Source organism: Malus sylvestris, chromosome 7 (assembly GCF_916048215.2).
Source record: "Malus sylvestris chromosome 7, drMalSylv7.2, whole genome shotgun sequence".
NCBI classification, from domain to species: domain Eukaryota; kingdom Viridiplantae; phylum Streptophyta; class Magnoliopsida; order Rosales; family Rosaceae; genus Malus; species Malus sylvestris.
Genome location: NC_062266.1, coordinates 22749980 through 22769117, shown reverse-complemented (window position 1 = coordinate 22769117; position 19138 = coordinate 22749980). Strand labels below are relative to the sequence as shown.

The following is a 19138-nucleotide window of genomic DNA, read 5'->3' as shown; positions in this document are numbered from 1 at the left end:
CATTAGATGATATTTAATGTGAACAATCATATCATTTGAATTAATCAGATTTTTAAATATAATTTATTATTTAATAAACTACTAATTAAAAAAAATAGTTAATTAAATGATGATTATAGTATACGATGAGTCTTTCTTCCTCATTTCTTTGAATTTTACGTATGAATAAAATTTCTCTATCCTCTTTCTCAAACAAACAAATAATTTCTTTATACTTTTGGACAAAAACTTAATTAATTTCTTTATACTAAAATATTTTCACAGTCAGATGGCAGAAAAGGTAAATTATTTATATTTTTAGAAATGTTTTTTTAATGAGAATTTCAATAGATTGAAGATTTGGATTTTTCTCATCGAACTAAATTGATGGTTTCCAATTCCACGATCAAATCTTAATTATCAAACACAATCACTCTTATAATATAGACAATTTAAGTATCAATTATGGACACATAAATACTATGTATTAAATAGTTGGTTATTAGTAATCGGCATCATTATCAAAGATATTATGAGAACTCTCTCAAAGTAAAATTCTACATAAATTCTATGTTATCTCATAATTAATTTAAGATCAGCTCTCATAATAATATTATAACGTATTGTGTCAAGTGAAAAAGAATATAGAGAGTTCCCTGTTAAGCGGCTGATTCTCCGGTACATAACATGAGTAATTTTTGTAAGCGCATTAGACCATCCCCAACCCTTGGGCTAAAAGCCAAATTTTTTAGCCCGGAAAATTTGGCTTTTAGCCCAGAAACATCTTTTCTGCTCCAACTCTGCTGCCCTAAAATTTTAGCCCGAAATTATTAAAGAATGAACTTAGGCTAATTTTTTTCTTAAATCAATTTAAAAAAATAAATAAATATGTAGATTATTGTAAATTAATTTTATGAACATTTTAATCTAAAAAAATTTAAATTCCGATAAACATTTGACATTTAGCCCAGGGGGAAAGCTGGAGGGTATTTGGCCCAGAAATAACATTTGACATTTAGCCTAAAATTTTAACATGGGTTGGAGAGTGTTTGGGGGAAGATAATTTGACTTTTAGCCCAGGTTTGGAGATGCTCTTAAAGTGGTAAATATAGAAATTATAAAAGAATTTTTATTTTTTGTTTTATTTTGGTGCCTTTTGACTTTAAAAGTCGAGAAACCTCGTCGACATCCAAAACCGAAAACCGAAAAGATGTTCCCCTAAATCCGCTTTCAAAATCTTTGTTCCCACCTCCCCCTTTCCTCGACTCTCACTCGACCGCCCTTCCCTTGTCTCTCTCTGTCTCTCAACCCCATTAATTTCGTCCCTTTTCTCTTAATTCTGCTTCTAATTGATTTTGTTTCTCTTTTGGGGGCTGATTTAGGGTTAGGGCTTTGTATTCCTCAAACCAGAGAGAATTTTGGAAGAAAAAAAGATGCAGCAGCCACCACAAATGATCCCCGTCATGCCTTCATTTCCTCCCACCAACATCACCACCGAACAAATTCAGAAGGTACCCTTTTTCCCTTGTGTATTTGAAACTGTTAACTGTTAATTGTTTTCCGGGTTTTTCCTTAATTTTTTGTTATGTTAGTTGTGATTACATGAATAAAATTTGTTAAATTTTGTTCTGCATATAAGAGAGCCCTTTAGCTGACGATATTTAGGGAGGAATTCGATAAGTCCCGCTGTTGTTGTATAGTTTTATGGTGGACTGATGTATCATAGGTGATGATCATTTACAGAGTTTTGAACTACTGTTGGCTGAGAGTGTGAAGAGAACAACTGTTTCATATTGTAAGCAGCGTCTGTGCAGACGGAAATGAAATATTAACTCAAAAGGTGGTGTCTAATTAATGTGTATAATTGTGTCTACTTTAAGTGGTTTTCACATAGGAGTCAAGTAATCATGAGCATGTGGCACATGAAAGATTTTTAGGAACAAAGCTTATTTTCCCCCCCTCGGTAGGGTAGTTAATCAATTGTTGCCCATTCAGGGTATGAAAGAAATTTTTTAACAAAGTTCAATTTCTGGCAGTGTTTCCTCTGCAACGTCCAGTGTAATAACTAAAGATTATTAACTTATTTCACCAAATACAGAATCCTAGTTCATAGTAATAGGGGAACGTTCTTCTTGTTATATGAAAAAAGCGCCCACGGGACATAGTCTTCAGTTGGTGCTTGTCCAATGTTTTGTTGAAACATTAGGGATGCTTAGTATTTCTTGTAGTTTATTCTCCTAATCTGTGTGAAGTGCCTTTTTAATGTCTGTTTAGATTTTTCCCTCGATCAGCCTTCTGGCCATTGGATTTCATGTTGAGAAGCTATCTAGTTACTCTACTGCTGTGCAGATTTTGTTTCACTGATTTCCAGTCTTCCCTGAATTGGGGATCGAGGCAGACATGATATAGCTCTCTTGTCACCTAAGATGTATGTTCTTGTTTACGAGACCAGGATTCTTGATACAACAACAAAGCCTTATCCCACTAAGGTCAGCTGTATGAATCCTAGAACACCATTGTGTCGGGTTTTGCTCCAAGTATTCCATTAGCTCCAAGTACTCTATCTCTTTTCTTAAATTCTCGCTCTAAGTCTTCTAAGGTCTTCATCTACCCCTTTTTCCCCGAGTCTCTATCTCATAATTGCATTTTCTAACTGGAGCATCTGTAGGTCTTCGGTTCACATGTCCAAACCACTTTAACCGGATTTCTCTTATCTTATCTTATCTTCAATTGTATCCGCTCCTACTTTAGCTCGGATATCCTTGTTCTTAATCTTGTCATTTCTCGTGTGCCCACACATCTAACGAAGTATTATCATCTTCGTTACACTCATTTTTAAAAGGCTTACATTCGGTGCCATAAAGCATTTATTGTCGTCATATAAAATTTTCTCTTGAGTTTTAGTGGCGAAAGACAATTTCACAGCACACCCAATGCACTCTTCCATTTCATCCATCTAGCTTGTATTCTATGGTTGGGATATCCATTCAAATCTCAATTCTTTTGCAAGATAGATCCAAAATAACGAAAGGGTCGACTCTTTGGTACTTCCTAGTCTTCAATCCTCATCCCTATCTCATTCGGAACCCCATTCCCACATAACTTGCACCCTATATATTCTGTCTAGGCAAAGACCTTTAGATTCCTAAGACCTCCCGCCAGAGGTTAAGTTTTGTATTTACTCCCACATGCGTCAGCATTCACCATGTGTTCTACGAAAAACATATACCAAAGGATATCATCTTGAATATGTGTCATTAACTCGTCCATTACCAATGCAAAATGGTAAAGACCTAAAGTTGAGCCTTGGTGTAACCCTATGGTTATGGGAAAGCTTTTAGTTGTCCTTCATGAGTTCTTACTGTAGTCCTTGCTCCACCATACATATCATACATATCCTTTATTACTTGGATATGTGCTACTCATACTCCTTTCTCTCTAGAATCTTCCAAAGAATTTTTCTTGGAACCTTATCATACGCTTTTTCCAAATCTATAAAGACTATGTTCAAATTCTTTTGCATGCCTCTATATTATTTCATCGATTTTTGTAAGAGATAGATTGCCTCCATAATCGAGCGCCCTAGCATGAACCCAAATTGATTGTCTGAGACCGTGTCTCTTGCTTCAATCTACGCTCATTTACTCTCTCCCAAAGCTTCATTGTCTGAAACCCTAAGCTAGTGAGTAGTTAGATAAAGTAACAGATAGGGTTGATGTTTTTCCTAAAATTTCCATATAAGCAAGAAGCTCTTTTGAAAGGTTGAATTATGCTTTTTGAACCTAAAATTGATGAAGAATTAAGACATACGATGGTCATTACCAGCATTAGACGCTAGTATCTTATGTTGTTACTTGTCATATTCAGATTTTAGGATGACTCTAGCCTTTTTTCGCATCATGTACAATGTTGCTCTCTTCATGTATGGTTTTAATTGCCTTAATTACTTTCCCCTGAATTTATAATAGGCTGATAATTACTGGCACCATTGATATAACTTGGATCTAAGTTGTCAGTGGTACAGTTATTTTGTTGTTGATATTTCTGGATATCCACCTTGATTGTTAAGTATGATATTGGATCTCACTTGATGTGCGTCGGAATTTAAAGTATCTATTAATAATATGTTTTTAAATTCTTGATGCAGTACCTTGATGACAACAAAAAGTTGATTCTGGCAATATTGGATAATCAAAATCTTGGAAAACTTGCTGAGTGTGCTCAGTAAACCCGCCCTCTCTCTCTCTCTCTCTCTCTCTCTCTCTCTCTCTCTCTCTCTCTCTCTCTCTCACAGACACACAGAGACACACTTGCATTTGTGTGAATTATGTTTTGAGTTATATGTTGGGGCTGTATACAATTGATTGCACTTGTCTCTTAGAAATTAGAGAGCTTAATCTGACTGGTTAGAGATGTTAGAATTTCGAACTAGCCTCATGTTTTGTATTGGTATCATTGATAACAAGATCCTTAATGTTAAGAACTTGTTTACTATTATAATTGTTGGATTAACTGATTTTACACATTTATTGATATGGGAGGGGGGGTATCGTTGGCCATTCATTTCATGGCGGTCTCCCTATTATGATTTTTGGATATGACTTTTCTTATTGCAAATTTGATGATTTAGGTACCAGGCTCTGCTTCAAAAGAATCTGATGTATTTAGCAGCAATTGCCGATGCGCAACCACAGGCACCAGCTGCGCCTCCCCAGGTGGGGGTAGTAAGCATGACTCGATGTTTTACTGATTCGTCTTTTCTATCCATGCTTATCATCTATGTTCAACACTTGCAGATGGCCCCACATCCTGCTATGCAACAGGCAGGATATTACATGCAACATCCTCAGGCAGCAGCAATGGCTCAGCAACAGGGTATTTTCTCCCCAAAGATGCCGATGCAATTCAATAACATGCACCAAATGCACGATCCACAGCAGCACCAACAAGCCATGCAAGGGCAAATGGGAATGAGACCTGGAGGGCCTAACGGCATGCCTTCCATGCTTCATACTGAGGCCACACATGGTGGTGGTAGTGGCGGCCCAAATTCAGCTGGAGGCCCAAATGATGGGCGTGGAGGAAGCAAGCAAGACGCCTCTGAGTCTGGGGCAGGTGGTGATGGCCAGGGGACCTTAGCCGGCGGGCGTGGAAATGGTGATGGAGAGGACGGCAAGTGAATTGGCCCTTATGGATGATTGCATATGGAAGCATGTGTCTGTTGATAGTAGGTGTTTTCCTAAAGTAGCTGCTGTGCTCGGTGATGTGTGACAGATCGAAGTGAAGCAGCGAAAGTTGTCAGGTCTTTAGCCTTTAAGCGATTAGGTAGACGAATTGTGTTGTAAGTCCGTTTGCATGCACTGGATTTTGGCATCAGAAGAAACAAGTGGTGGGAGAAGACAGATTTAGTTCACAAGTTCTTTAGAGATGGAAGCATGTGTTCTGCACATGATGTCTGTCTCAGTTTGTAACTCATAAAATGCATGCAGCAATGCGCCACAAATTCTGATCCTATTACAAGTTTTGCTGCTAGGTTTTCGGCTTTTGTTTCGGTTTTTTCGGTGCTTGTGTGTACGAATTATTCTTAAGCCAAAATAACTTGATTGAAGTTTAGAAAGCTTTGTATCTTCATATATTCGCCAACTGAGTAAACTGTTGGCTTCTTTCCTGAACTTTCACTTAGCTTTCGATTTTCTCTCTAAACTTTTTAATTGAAAAATTAAGGACTTAAACTAATTTTTTTGGCTGATTTCCCTCATGCTGTTAGTTTTCTATTCATTCCATCTAAATTTTTGTTAAATAAAAAATTGTGCATGACATGTGAGGGTAGTTTAGTTGAAAACCCTAGATTTCTAGAATGTTGATTTGTACAAATTTGTGTGATTCTATAGCTTTTATGTTGGAAAGTCTAGCGAAGTGATGTTTTTGTTATTAGAGTCATGTGATGTACACGTAATAAGAGTTAACGTTAATCTATAAAACACTAGCGGTAGGGGAAAATTTGGCCAAAAAAATTAGTTCAAGTTCTTGATTTTCCAATTTAAAAGTTTAGGAAGTAAATTGAAAGTTTGGTGAAAGTTTAGGGAGGAAATTGGCAATCTACTCTTTTGCCAACTGGATAGTGTGATTTGTCATGCCTCAGATGAGATCAGAGCTCAAAAGAGTTAGTTGGATTTAGGGAAGCGAAATTATATGATGCTTCGGAGTATCAACTTTTTGTTATAGATACAAGTGGAAATTTTAATTGGTAGGGGCATATCTTTTTCGAATTTTTTTCCCTTTGGTCCCCTCTTTGTGCAGCCCTTGTGATGCAACATGCAGATTGCAGAGGCTTTTCATTTTCTATCGTTTCCCAATGCCAAAGAAATAATCTGCTCAACTACAGAAGTTTTTACTGGTCGTCAGTTTTAAAATTATTGCTCGTCAGCTGTAGAATGCAGCAGGGGGAGGCAACGTCTAAATCCCAAAGAAAATTAAAATTGACTGACGTTGAAGTGTTGTTTTTTCCTTTTTCTTTTTTTCGTAATGAAATTTGACTTCATAAATTGTATAGCCATATAATGATATTAACATGGCATTCACATACGTAATGTTACACTTATTATTTATTTGTAGGTTATTTGTATCATTTCTTTAATAAAAGTAGAATTACCAATACATGTGGATCATATGTCTATTAGAGGGTATAAAAATGTTACAAATATATGATAAAAATAACATTTTTTTTACTTTTTTTTTATACAGAGATATTAAGAGCCGAAACTAGTGTCATTCATAATTATATATCAAATTAATCATCCACATAACTTTCCTAGTTATCAGTGTGGAGTAATACTACAATATTGGAGTACTGGTGGCATCCCATATTTGAACATTAAGAAAAAAAATCATGTAGTTTGCTCGAATTGTCACTTTCATTCTAGTTTCTTTTGTTGCGTTTTTTACCTTGGTAGTTTCATTCTGTTAGCATTGTTATTCTGATCCGTCAAATAAGGCAAACGTTTTGTTGCAAAAAAAATCAACTTAGTTGATATATTGGACTCGGACTACAGTGAAAAAAAAAACACTATAAGAACAAAAATTTGTGTATAAGGATCATTAAATGCAATTTGGCTGAATTTGAAATATTTCGTTTTTTTTTTTGTTTTTGTTTTTTTTGTTTCAAGGGAAGAAGATAATTCGAATTTAAAACCTTTTCCTATAAGAGAAAAATGTATAATAGAACTAAAGTTGAATAAATTGGCATGCCAATATCTAAACTACATATTAATAAAATCTTGTTTATTAACCAAAAATTAATTAATCGTTAAAAAAACCAAAAACTAATGAAACTATAATTATATCCTTTAAAACATAATTGAAAGAAAATATTAAAAAAAATATGAGCGTTAAAGTAATTTTGCACAAGCAAGTTTTTGTTTTGTTTTTTTTTTAAATCTCATAGCCAATAAGTATAGCAGTTTTGTTCTACCATGTTGCTCTCAAACTTAACCGATTTTCAGTTCCAATCATCAGATTGCCAGACAAATGAAGCAAGAATCAATCTATAAGTTCGAGTAAAATTTTCCTATCGATTTGGGTCTCTCTGAAGATTATTCCTTTCGATTTTCAAGCTGAAATTTGAGTGTTTGGGGAATTTATTTGCAGGTAGGTAAGATGTTGCGTCTTATTCTGTCAAGACCTTTGGGTTGGTTGGGAGATGTGGTTTCGTCAAATTAACCTAAGGGCAATCAAATCTTCAGCATTATGTTGCAGTCCTATTGCAGCATGTGATTGTGGTAGAGTTGTTATGAATAGCCTGAAAACCCCCTTGGTTTAACATGTCTCTTCTTGGTTCCCAATCCACGATTAAATCTGTACGCACTTCTGCTCTGGTTTCTTTTGTCAAATTTTGAAAATCAAAAGAAGTTTCTCCCTCTTCAGCTCTCACCACAAAAGTAGTAATGCTTGGGAGCATCTGATCCTCATAGCTTTGTGTGCTAGGAGGGTTTCTCCTCGCAAGTTCATTATTTTCTGGCTAAATAGCCAAAATGATCACTAAGATTTTCATAACTCATCACTTTGGTCCCTAACATTTCAAATCGATAAAAGTGGTCCCTGAGATTGTCCATCATCCATCATTTTGGTCATTCCGTTAAAAACTCTGTTAAGTGTCCCGAAGCTCTTGGCCGGAAGTTTGGGCAATTTTCAAAGCTTCGTAACTCAATCGTTTTTTAACCAAATTCGATCCATAATATATTAAAATGAAGATAGGAAAGTGTAGAATAAGAGTATACCTATTTGGAAGCCCAATGGATGCCGGAGATGGCCAGAAAATAGCCTCAAAGTTGACTGGTCTGAGGGAAAACTGGAAAACTTGCCGGAAATTGGGTAAACTTTAAACGTTCATAACTTCTTCAATACTCAACGAAATCAAATGATTCAAAAATGAAATCATACTTCTCGACGAGAAAAAGAGAATGGTACCTTTTTAGATGGCTAAATCGCCCTGGTTTGGTTCGGAAAACAGCTCGAAAATGGCTAACTCGAAACCAAGACAACCATTTTCGAGCCGTTTTTCGGCCAAACCATGGCTAGTTAGCCGTAAAAAAAATATACCATTCTCTTCTTCTCATCGAGAAGTATAATTTCTATTTTTGAATTACTTGATTTCGTTGAGTGTTGAAGAAGTTATGATCGTTTAAAGTTTACCCAGTTTCCGGAGAGTTTTCCCGTTTTCCTTCGGAACAGTCAATTTTGAGGCTATTTTTCGGTTATCTCCGGCAGCCATTGGGCTTCTAAATATATATAATCTTATTCTACACTTTCCTATCTTCATTTTGATATATTATGGGTGGAATTTGGTTAAGAAACGATTTAGTTACGAAGCTTTGAAAATTATCCAAACTTCCGGCCAAGAGCTCCAGAACACTTAACGGAGTTTTTGTTGGAACTTTTGTGCATATGTGGGACTGGGAGTCCCACATCGCCCATTTCCCATTTTAAAGTCATCTTTATAAGTGTGTCCTCACACTTATGGTTTGAAAAGAATTGGGCCAAGGCCATGGACCTTGGGCCTTAGACTTGGAGGGTTTTGGTGTATATATTAAATGTCAAAGATGGGCCTTGGGCCTTGGGGTTCGGATGGAAGAAAACACAAGTTACGTTTTTTATTTTTTTTAGATTCAGTTTTTTCTGAAGGGATAAAACTGATTGAACAATTATGTCAGTTTTATAACTGATAAGAATGAACAGTTATGTTTGTTCAATTTATGCCATTATATATATGGCAATAAGATCAGAAACTTAACATAGATTTTCCAACGCTTCCTTTTCATTTTACACAGAGAAACGCACAACCAATTCGCCAAGAATCCAAGTTCGAGTGCAAGAACTTGGATTAGATAATTGTATCCTGCAAGATAGACATCCGTTGAACTACTGCACGGGTGTAGGGGCAAATTTCTGCCTTAGGTGATTGCATTTGCAAGCCTCTATCTTCAAGAACAAGTCAGTGATTTGTGATTTTATATGCAATTTACTTAAGTGTTTGTATTTTTATATTTATAGTATTTGTTGTTGAATTTCGCATTCGAAATAAACTGTGCAAAATATATATTGTGTCAGTGACATTTGATTGGTTTCTAACAATCTAAGACATAAATTATTGTGAAACCATGGATCAATCAAATGTTGGTGTCATCAAGCAACACGTTAAGAAACCTGAGAAATTCAAGGGAGTTGATTTCAAACGTTGGCAACAGAAAATGTTGTTCTATTTGACAACTCTGAACTTGAGTTATGTGATTACTTCTGAGGCCCATAAAGCGCCAGAAGAGGGAGATATTCCTGCAGAAATTCTGCAGGCTGTAGAAGCCTGGACTCACAGTGAATTTCTATGCAGGAACTACATTCTGAATGCTTTAGATGACTCTCTGTATGATGTTTATTCATCATATAAGATAGCGAAAGAATTGTGGGAGTCTCTGGACAAGAAGTATAAGTCTGAAGTGGCAAGTTCCAAGAAGTTTGTAATTGGAAAATTTCTGAATTACAAGATGAGTGACGCAAAGTCTGTTGTCAAACAAGTTGAAGAACTCCAAGTGATTGTTCATGAGTTAGATAAAGAAAATCTTGGTTTGAAAGAAGGTTTTGTGGTTGGCTCTATAATAGAGAAACTGCCTTCTGATTAGAAGGATATTAAGATTTATCTAAAGCATCTAACTGAGGACATGAGCATGGATCAATTGATTCTCAAACTGCGTGTGGAAGAGGATCATCGCAGAAATGAAAAGTATGATGTCTCATCACTGGAGGCAAAAGCCAATGTTGTGGAAGGAGGTGACTCACACAAAGCAAGGCATAATCAGAAAAACAAAGGCAAAGATGTTGCAAAGAAAGCACTCACGGCTGTGAAAGGGAAAACCTTCAAGAAAATCAAAGGAGGTTGCTGGGTTTGTGGAAAGACAGGTCATAGGGCAAAGGAATGCCGCCACAAGAAGGATTAGAATTCTGAGAATTCCAATCAAGCAAACGTTGCAGAAGACAAGTTTGTTGCAGTTGTATCTGAAGTCAATTTATTGACTAATTCCAATGACTGGTAGGTTGATACAGGAGCAACAAGGCATGTGTGTGTTGATCGGAATTTGTTTGTTACTTACCAATCTGTTGATGGTGGAGAAAATATGTACATGGGAAATGCAACTGCATCTGCTATTGCAAGGAAGGGAAAAGTGACGCTCAAACTCACTTCTGGAAAAGAACTTTTACTCACCAATGTTCTGCATGTTCCTGATATTCGCAAGAACCTAATTTTTGGATCACTTCTGAGTAACAAAGGTTTCAAAATTGTGTTTGAATCTGATAAGTTTGTAATCACTAAGGGTGGGGTGTATGTGGGAAAGGGCTACCTGGTTGAGGGGCTCTTCAAACTTAATGTACTTTCTGTTAATGCTATTAATAAGAATAACAAGCCTAGTGCTTCTTCTGCTTACTTGATTGAGTCATCTACATTATGGCATGCAAGATTAGGTCATGTTAATTTTCGTTCTCTTCAAAGAATGGTTAACTTAGGCCTATTGCCCAAATGTTCCATGAACAAAGTATCTAAATGTGAGATTTGCACAGAATCTAAATATGCAAGACACTCATAAAAATCAGTGGAAAAATCCAACGAAATACTTGGTTTAATCCATAGTGATCTTTGTGATTTCAAATCCACACCAACTCGTGGAGGAAAGAACTATTATATTTCTTTCATTGATGATTGCAGCAAGTATTGTTATGTCTATTTAATTCATAGTAAAGATGAAGCTTTAAACATGTTGAAGACATTTAAAGCCGAAGTCGAAAATCAACTAGACAAGAGAATAAAAGTCTTAAGATCGGATAGAGGTGGTGAATACGAATCTAATGACTTTGCAGAATTTTGTTCAATACATGGAATAATACATCAAACGACAGCACCATATACTCCTCAACAAAACAGAGTGGCTGAACGAAAAAACCGTACATTAAAGGATATGATTAATTCCATGTTGAACAGTTCTGGTGCACCACATAATCTATGGGGTGAAGCACTCTTTGCTGCAAACACAATTTTGAACCGAATTCCACATAAGAAGACTAATCAATCTCCTTATGAAATCTGGAAAGGTAGGTTACGTACATACAAAACCTTGAAAGTGTGGGGTTGTCTTGCGAAAGTTCAAGTGCCTCTTCCAAAGAGATAAAAACTTGGACCAAAAACAGTGGATTGTATATTTATTGGTCATGCCAATAATAGTTCGGCATATAGATTTTTGGTTCATAAATCTGAAATTACAGATATTCATGTAAATACAATACTTGAATCTGCCGAAGTTGAGTTCTTTGAGGAAATTTTTCTTATAAAGATAGGTCATATGTTTTGAACAAAAGAGTACATGATGATACTACAAGAAATGATGACGAAAATCATGCCTCAACTTCTAGAGTTCAAAGCCAAGATTTGGAACCACGGAAGAGTAAAAGAGCAAAAATTGCAAAGGATTTTGGTCCTGATTTCCTCACTTTTGTAACTGAAGAAGAGCCTCAAACTTATAAGGCTGCATTAGAATCATCTGAAGCGCCTTATTGGAAAGAAGCTCTTCAAAGTGAAATCGAATCCATCATGCAAAATAATACATGGGAATTGGTTAATTTACCTCCTAGAAATAAATCAATAGGACACAAATGGATTTTTAAGAGGAAATTGAGACCGGATGGCACCATAGACGAGTATAAAGCTCGTCTAGTTGCCAAAAGGTATCGTCAAAAAGAAGGAATTGACTATTTTGACACTTGTTCACCCATAGCTAGAATAACTTCTATAAGGTTATTAATAGCTATAGCATATGTGTACAATCTCGAGATACATCAAATGGATGTCAAAAATGCATTTCTAAATGGTGAATTAGACGAAGAAATATATATGGAACAACCTAAATGTTTCATTGTCAAAGGTCAAGAAAAGAAAGTTTGCAAATTGATTAGGTCATTATATGGACTTAAACAAGCGCCTAAGCAATGGCATGAAAAATTCGATCATAATATGATCACAAATGGATTTGTGATCAATGAAAGTGATAAGTGCATTTATGTTAAGCAAACAAAAATTGCTTGTGTTATTGTATGTCTATATGTTGATGACATGCTTATATTGGGAACAAACAAAGATGTGATTAACTCCACAAAGAAAATGCTAAATTCTAGTTTTGATATGAAAGATATGGGAATAGCTGATGTGATTCTTGGAGTTCAAATTCTAAGGAATTCAGATGGATATGTTCTAACTCAATCACATTATGTTGAAAAGGTTCTAAGAAGGTTTGGACATTATGATTGTAAACCTGCAGTAACTCCTTTTGATCCCATTCATAAACTTACTAAAAACGAAGAAGATAGTGTATCTCAATTAGAGTATACCCAAGTTATAGGTTGCTTGATGTACATTATGAATTGTACAAGACCTGATCTTGCTTATTCAATAAGCCGACTAAGTAGGTATTCAAGTAATCCTGGAAGAGATCATTGGAATGCATTAATAAGGGTATTATGATACTTAAAGCATACAATGAACTATGGTTTGCATGACACTTAATATCCCCCAGTTTTAGAAGGATATAGTGATGCAAATTGGATTTCAGGGAGCACAGACAGTAAATCCACAAGTGGATATGTATTTACACTTGGTGGAGCAGCTGTGTCATGGAAATCATCTAAGCAAATGTGTATAGCACGTTCAACAATGGAATCAGAGTTTATAGCTTTAGATGCAGCTGCTGATGAAGCTAAATGGCTTTAAAAAGTTCTGAAAGATATTCCGTTATGGCCAAAGCCTGTGACTGCAGTATGTATACATTGTGACAGCATGGCTGCACAAGGTCGAGCCAAAAACGCTGAATATAATGGAAAGTAAAGACATATAAGGCGACGACATAAAACCATTAGACAGCTACTCAAGAATGGAACTATTTCCATTGATTATATTAAATCTAAGGAGAATATTGTCGATCCTTTGACAAAAAGACCTATCCAAGGATCAAGTGGCATTTACATCGAGGGGAATGAGGTTAAAGCCAACTCAATGAGTTATAACTTGACGGAAACCTAACCTAGCTAATTGGAGATCCCATGGTCTAGGTTCAATAGGCAAACTAGTTAAGGAAAACTCAAAGTAAGAAACACACAATCCTTACTCATTCCTATGATGGAAAACAATGTGTTACATGTAAGACGTAAGGGGTGAATTACTATTCTTAATAATGCTAATATCTTATGTTTAAGATGAATATAACAGGCTATTCTCAATTAGCATTACCTATATGAGATTGATGTGGGGTCGCATCTTTGAGAATTAATATGGCTACAATTCTCTAAAGGTCTCATGAAATCAGGATATGTTCAGGACCAAAATAAACACAACCGTATGAATTGAAATGTGTCCAAATATGATATGTGTGATACTTCTTGTTTCAATTTACTACTAACAATGATCAGTTCAAGATATTAAATTCACTGCTTCATTGGGTAAATCCGATAAGTACTCACTAGAGAAGATTCAAGTCCAAAAGACATTTATCCCGATGCACATCATATCTAAGTTCTCTAGAAAGACGTTACTAATTTACTTAGTATCTTATTTTCTATTCAAATGTGGGGTATTGCTAGAGTTTGAATAGAAAATGTGGGGTATTGTTGGAACTTTTGTGCATATGTGGGACTGGGAGTCCCACATCGGCCATATCCCATTTTAAAGTCATCTTTATAAGTGTGTCCTCACACTTATGGTTTGAAAAGAATTGGGCAAAGGCCATGGACCTTGGGCCTTAGACTTGGAAGGTTTGGGTGTATATATTAAATGTCAAAGATGGGCCTTGGGCCTTAGGGCTCGGATGGACGAAAACACAAGTTACGTTTTTTTTTTTTTTATTCAGTTTTTTCTGAAGGGATAAAACTGATTGAACAGTTATGTCAGTTTTATAACTGATAAGAATGAACAGTTATGTCTGTTTAATTTATGCCATTATATATATGGCAATAAGATCAGAAACTTAACATAGATTTTCCAACGCTTCCTTTTCATTTTACACAGAGAAACGCACAACCAATTCGCCAAGAATCCAAGTTCGAGTGCAAGAACTTGGATTAGATAGTTGTATCATGCAAGATAGACGTCCGTTGAACTACTGCACGGGTGTAGGGGCGAATTTCTGTCTTTGGTGATTGCATTTGCAAGCCTCTATCTTCAAGAACAAGTCAGTGATTTGTGATTTTATATGCAATTTACTTAAGTGTTTGTATTTTTATATTTATAGTATTTGTTGCTGAATTTCGCATTCGAAATAAACTGTGCAAAATATATATTGTGTCAGTGACATTTGATTGGTTTCTAACAGTTTTTAACGGAATGACCAAAATGATGGATGGTAGACTATCTCAGGGACCACTTTTATCAATTTGAAATGTTAGGGACCAAAGTGATGAGTTATACAAATCTCAGGGACCATTTTGGCTATTTAGCCTTATTTTCCTCCATTTATATTTCTCATAGCCAAAAAAAAGTGCAAGGTGTCTAACAATCTCCACCCTTTTACATTTAATCTTTTCCAAACGTGATAAAATGTTGTACTGTACTGTGATGTTTTCTTTTTTTCTTTTTTGTTTTTGTTTTTTTTGCTCTTTCTTGTAGGATTTGGTTTCATTTCATTAGTGCTAGAGATTACACCATCTTTGAGAGATGTACATTTGGATGTACATCAAAATATATCTTCAAATGTGTGTTGTTATTTTTTCTTTTTGCATTCGTTGATGTTTGAACCATTAGATATAAAAAGATATCAAGAGAAGGGGTTGTATAAAAAAAATGTAAATGTAATATGTTGATCATAAAGTATCTAGATGGTGGGAGGTTCATAGTAATTTAAAAAAGGAAAAATATTTTTTAGAGATCATATTAATTTATGTTTAATTTAAAAAGAAATAAAGATGTCAAATATACCCGATGGTACACGTGCTGAAGAGAGCCATACCAATTAATCTAAAAGCAAATCAAATCCCTAAAAGTAATGCCATGACTTAAATGGTGTTGTGAGAAAAAGCAGTCAGAGATAGCAAACTTTAGGGTTTAGGCTTCAATAGCTCTTTGGTTTATGCACCCATGCAAAGTCACATCAAAAGTCTTAAGAATCCTCTAAAATCTTGCTTAGATCTTGTTGATGCACAAAACCGGAGGTCTTGGAACAACGTAAATCCGACTGTGAATATGCAAGAAATGTAAATAACATAAGATGTATCGTGGTTCACCCCAATGTTTGGGCTAAGTCCACACTGATATTGTATTTCTCTGAGAGGATTGTGAGGGAGAGAACCTCTATAATGTGAGAGGGGATATGAGAGGGTGAGAGGGCTTCAGGCCTAAGAGTTGGCCTTCCTTAATGAGGAGAGTGAGGGGCCCTTTTATAGAATAAGGGCTCCTCACTTATTACATATTTGCTCATTCCTTTATTACATAATTACATTTAAGTCCCCCGAGTATTTGTACGAGATCTAAATACGGAAGCCCTAAGTACGGTACAAACAGTAGTCCCCCAAGTCTTCAGTCAAGAGAGTCTTTTGGCTAGAGACTTGAAATTCAGTCCATGTATGGGCCGAAGTAACTAGATGTCGTCTAGAACTGATGCTCGATATGAGGCGGTGCCTAATCTGAAATGATGCTCAACTAGAAGTAGCACATGTTGCGAGGCTGCTTTGCTTGTGTTGCCTTGGTTGGCTCGGCTTGTGGCGTTGAAGGTGAGGGAGTCCCTTTTATAGAATAAGGGCTCGCTCTTCATTACAAAAATGATGGGTTAGAGTTGGTGCTCACGGCGAGGCGGTTGCTCAGCTGGCGGCGATACTCTCTAATGAAGGTGAGGGAGTCCCTTTTATAAAATAAGGGCTCGCTCCTCAATACATAAATGATGGGCTAGAGTTGATGCTCTCTAATGATGGTGAGGGAGTGCCTTTTATAGAATAAGGGCTCGCTCCTCAATACATAAATGATGGGTTAGAGTGATGCTCACAGCGAGGCGGTTGCTTAGCTGGCGGCGATGCTTTCTAATGAGGAGGATGGAGTCCCTTTTATAAAATAAGGGCTCGCTCCTCAGTACATAAGCGATGGGTGCTTTCTAATGAAAGTGGGGGAGTCCCTTTTATAGAATAAGGGCTCACTCCTCAGTACATAAATAATGGGCTAAGTCTCCAAGTATTTTTCATGAGGCCCAGTTAAGGCCCAATATATGGTGTATAATGTAATCCCCCAAGTTTTCGGTCAATAGAGTCTATTGGTTGGAGACTTCAAATTGAATCCATGTATGGGCCGAAGTGGCAGTTGTTCGGAGGCGGTAGTTGTATACCCTGCACTGAAGCTTTGTAGGTGAAGCTTTGCAAGTGAAGCTTTGAAGCTGGAGCTCTGTAAATGAAGCTTTTGAAGCTAGAGCTCTGTAAATGAAGCTTTCGAAGCTAGAGCTCTTGTAAATGAAGCTTTCGAAGCTAGAGCTCTGTAAATGAAGCTTTTGAAGCTAGAGCTCTGTAAATGAAGCTTTTGAAGCTAGAGATCTGTAAATGAAGCTAGAGCTCTGTAAATGAAGCTTTTGAAGCTAGAGCTCTGTAAATGAAGCTTTTGAAGCTAGAGATCTGTAAATGAAGCTTTTAAATCTGATTGACATGAGTGATGCTCATGAATGTTTATGTTGATTGACATGAGTGATGTTCATGGATGTTCACATGAGTGATGCTCATGAATGTTGACATGAATGATGCTCATGAATGTTTATGTATGATTGACATGAGTGATGCTCATGTATAATTTGAAGTACTTGGATGTACTTTTGATCACCTGGTTGGTAGTAATAGCGGCAGGCTGCCGAATAATTTTGGAGCCATAGGGCTTGGCTCTTTTGGGCATATGGGTTTTCGCCCTACACACGACATTGCAGCCCATTATTTTGGGCTTGCCCCTCTTTTTTTGGTGTGCATTGCGCCTACTGCGTACTAGTTTGCTTCTGTTGGTAGCGTTCGTTGGCTTGGATGGTTTTTGATAGACTGGGAGTAACCGCTGCTGTTAAATCTGTATTCGAATGAGCTGGCTTGTTGGTCCATCATCATCATGGTTGTGGACTACACCACCCCACCATGCATCCCATTAATATTATCTGCTGCAGCACCATGACCATGCACATGCAACTGCTGTCAAATCTGAATTCAAATGAGCTGGCTTGTTGGCCCATCATCATCATGGTTGTGGACTGCACCACCCCACTATGCACCCCATTAATATTATCTGCTTTTGCTTTTGTTTACTTTCTGCTTTGCTCTTTTCTTTTTCTCTTTTTCTGAAATATTCTCTCAACAAAGCTTTTCGTGCTTTCAATGCAGTCAAGTATAACCCAGCAACAAGGAAAAATGTTGTCAAAGCAAACACCCCGGTAGCAGATAACACGCCATCTCTAAGGACAAGGCAACTAGGTCTTGGTTTGGACCATTTTCTCAAGTGCCCTGACTCCACACTTACCCAATCAATAGTAAGATCTCTCTAGTAGCAAAACAAAACCAAGTTGCAACAAAGAAGAAAAAAAGTAGCTTGCCATTTCAAGCTCTTTAGCCGAGATGTACCTGTCATCGTCCTCGTCAAACACCTTGAACGCCTCCGAAAGATCAGACTCTTCCTGCGACAACATAGTCTCTTTGTCACATACAGCTATTGGTGCTGCCTCAGCAACGGCAGCTGAAGCCTCTTCATCGCCGTTGTTATTGTTGAAATAGGTGTCATAAAGCGATTGGTGGAGAGAAACGAAGTCGTCGAAGTTGAGGCCGTCATTTAAGGGTTGGATGAAGGATTTTATCATGGAACGGAGGTCGAAGATTTCAGTATCCAACCCGAGAAGGGCTAGGACTTGGCTAATCTCGTGGAAACTGATGAAGCCGTCCTTGTTCTTGTCGTACATATTGAAGATGCGGCATAGCTGGAGAAAGTTAAGACTTGAACAGCGGAGGTGAAATGACCGAGAATGCCATTTTAACGAAGGAACGCCAGTCCCTGAAACTGCGTAACTTCTGCAGAAGTGACCCAAATGACAACAACAACAGCAATTAGGAACAACCCAGCTCTATACCTCCACCCCATCATAAGCCCAGCAAAACCCATATGGAAAAATTAGAGGATTTTCAAAGATCTGATTGGTTGGTTAATCCTCCTTCTTAGATCTTTGATATTTTGGCCCTGTCACCGACCTATAAGCATTAAGAATTTGAGATCTTGGGTGCTGGGTGACAGGGTGTCCCTAACTCTAATATCTGGCGTGTATTTAGGTGAGGATGAGAGAGAAAAGCCCGGTTGGGGCGGGGCTACTCGTTTTCTTGTTTTTTTGTGTGATTGAAATATACAGAGTAGATTGCCCCCAAAATAAAAAAAGGTAGACACGGATTAGGTTTCTTTTTCGTTTCTGGGTTTTTGGGATTTTACAGTTTCACGGTGGAGGTGAAAAAATGAAAGAGAACTGACACAACTTTTCGTATCGGTTCCCACAGACGGCGCCAAATGTTAATGCATAAAACCAGAGGTCTTGGAACAACGTAAATCAGACTGTGAATCTGCAGGAAATGTAAATAACACAAGATGTAT

General features: G+C 36.9%; 2 protein-coding genes across 3 annotated transcripts; one reads left to right on the top strand and one right to left on the bottom strand.

Moving 5' to 3' along the window:
- Positions 1-1138: 1138 nt before the first annotated feature.
- On the top strand, positions 1139-5596 carry LOC126629705 (GRF1-interacting factor 3-like). Of its 2 annotated transcripts, XM_050299808.1 has the most exons (5): positions 1139-1268; positions 1362-1490; positions 4127-4203; positions 4610-4694; positions 4776-5596. In XM_050299808.1, exons 2-5 carry the CDS (start codon positions 1413-1415, stop codon positions 5157-5159), a joined length of 624 nt encoding a protein of 207 aa, XP_050155765.1. In that variant the 5' UTR covers positions 1139-1268; positions 1362-1412; the 3' UTR covers positions 5160-5596. The 2 variants fall into 2 exon arrangements, with proteins under 2 accessions (XP_050155765.1, XP_050155764.1); XM_050299807.1 differs by having other exon boundaries at positions 1151-1490.
- A 12436-nt stretch (positions 5597-18032) lies between these two features.
- On the bottom strand, positions 18033-18661 carry LOC126630186 (calcium-binding protein CML42-like). The gene is made up of 3 exons (XM_050300305.1): positions 18630-18661; positions 18237-18570; positions 18033-18182 (listed from the first exon to the last, which is right to left on the bottom strand). Exons 1-3 carry the CDS (start codon positions 18659-18661, stop codon positions 18033-18035), a joined length of 516 nt encoding a protein of 171 aa, XP_050156262.1.
- Between the last annotated feature and the right edge of the window lie 477 nt (positions 18662-19138).

Bases quoted from the DNA above. Each gene is read 5' to 3' on its own strand.
- LOC126630186 (XM_050300305.1), bottom strand. From the start codon at position 18,661: ATGGGTTTTGCTGGGCTTATGATGGGGTGGAG. The intron at 18,571-18,629 runs GTATAGAGCTGG...TCACTTCTGCAG, and splicing joins GGGCTTATGATGGGGTGGAG to AAGTTACGCAGTTTCAGGGA. The intron at 18,183-18,236 runs GTTGCTGAGGCA...ATGTTGTCGCAG, and splicing joins ATGAAGAGGCTTCAGCTGCC to GAAGAGTCTGATCTTTCGGA.
- LOC126629705 (XM_050299808.1), top strand. From the start codon at position 1,413: ATGCAGCAGCCACCACAAATGATCCCCGTCATGCCTTCATTTCCTCCC. The intron at 1,491-4,126 runs GTACCCTTTTTC...TTCTTGATGCAG, and splicing joins CCACCGAACAAATTCAGAAG to TACCTTGATGACAACAAAAA. The intron at 4,695-4,775 runs GTGGGGGTAGTA...CAACACTTGCAG, and splicing joins CACCAGCTGCGCCTCCCCAG to ATGGCCCCACATCCTGCTAT.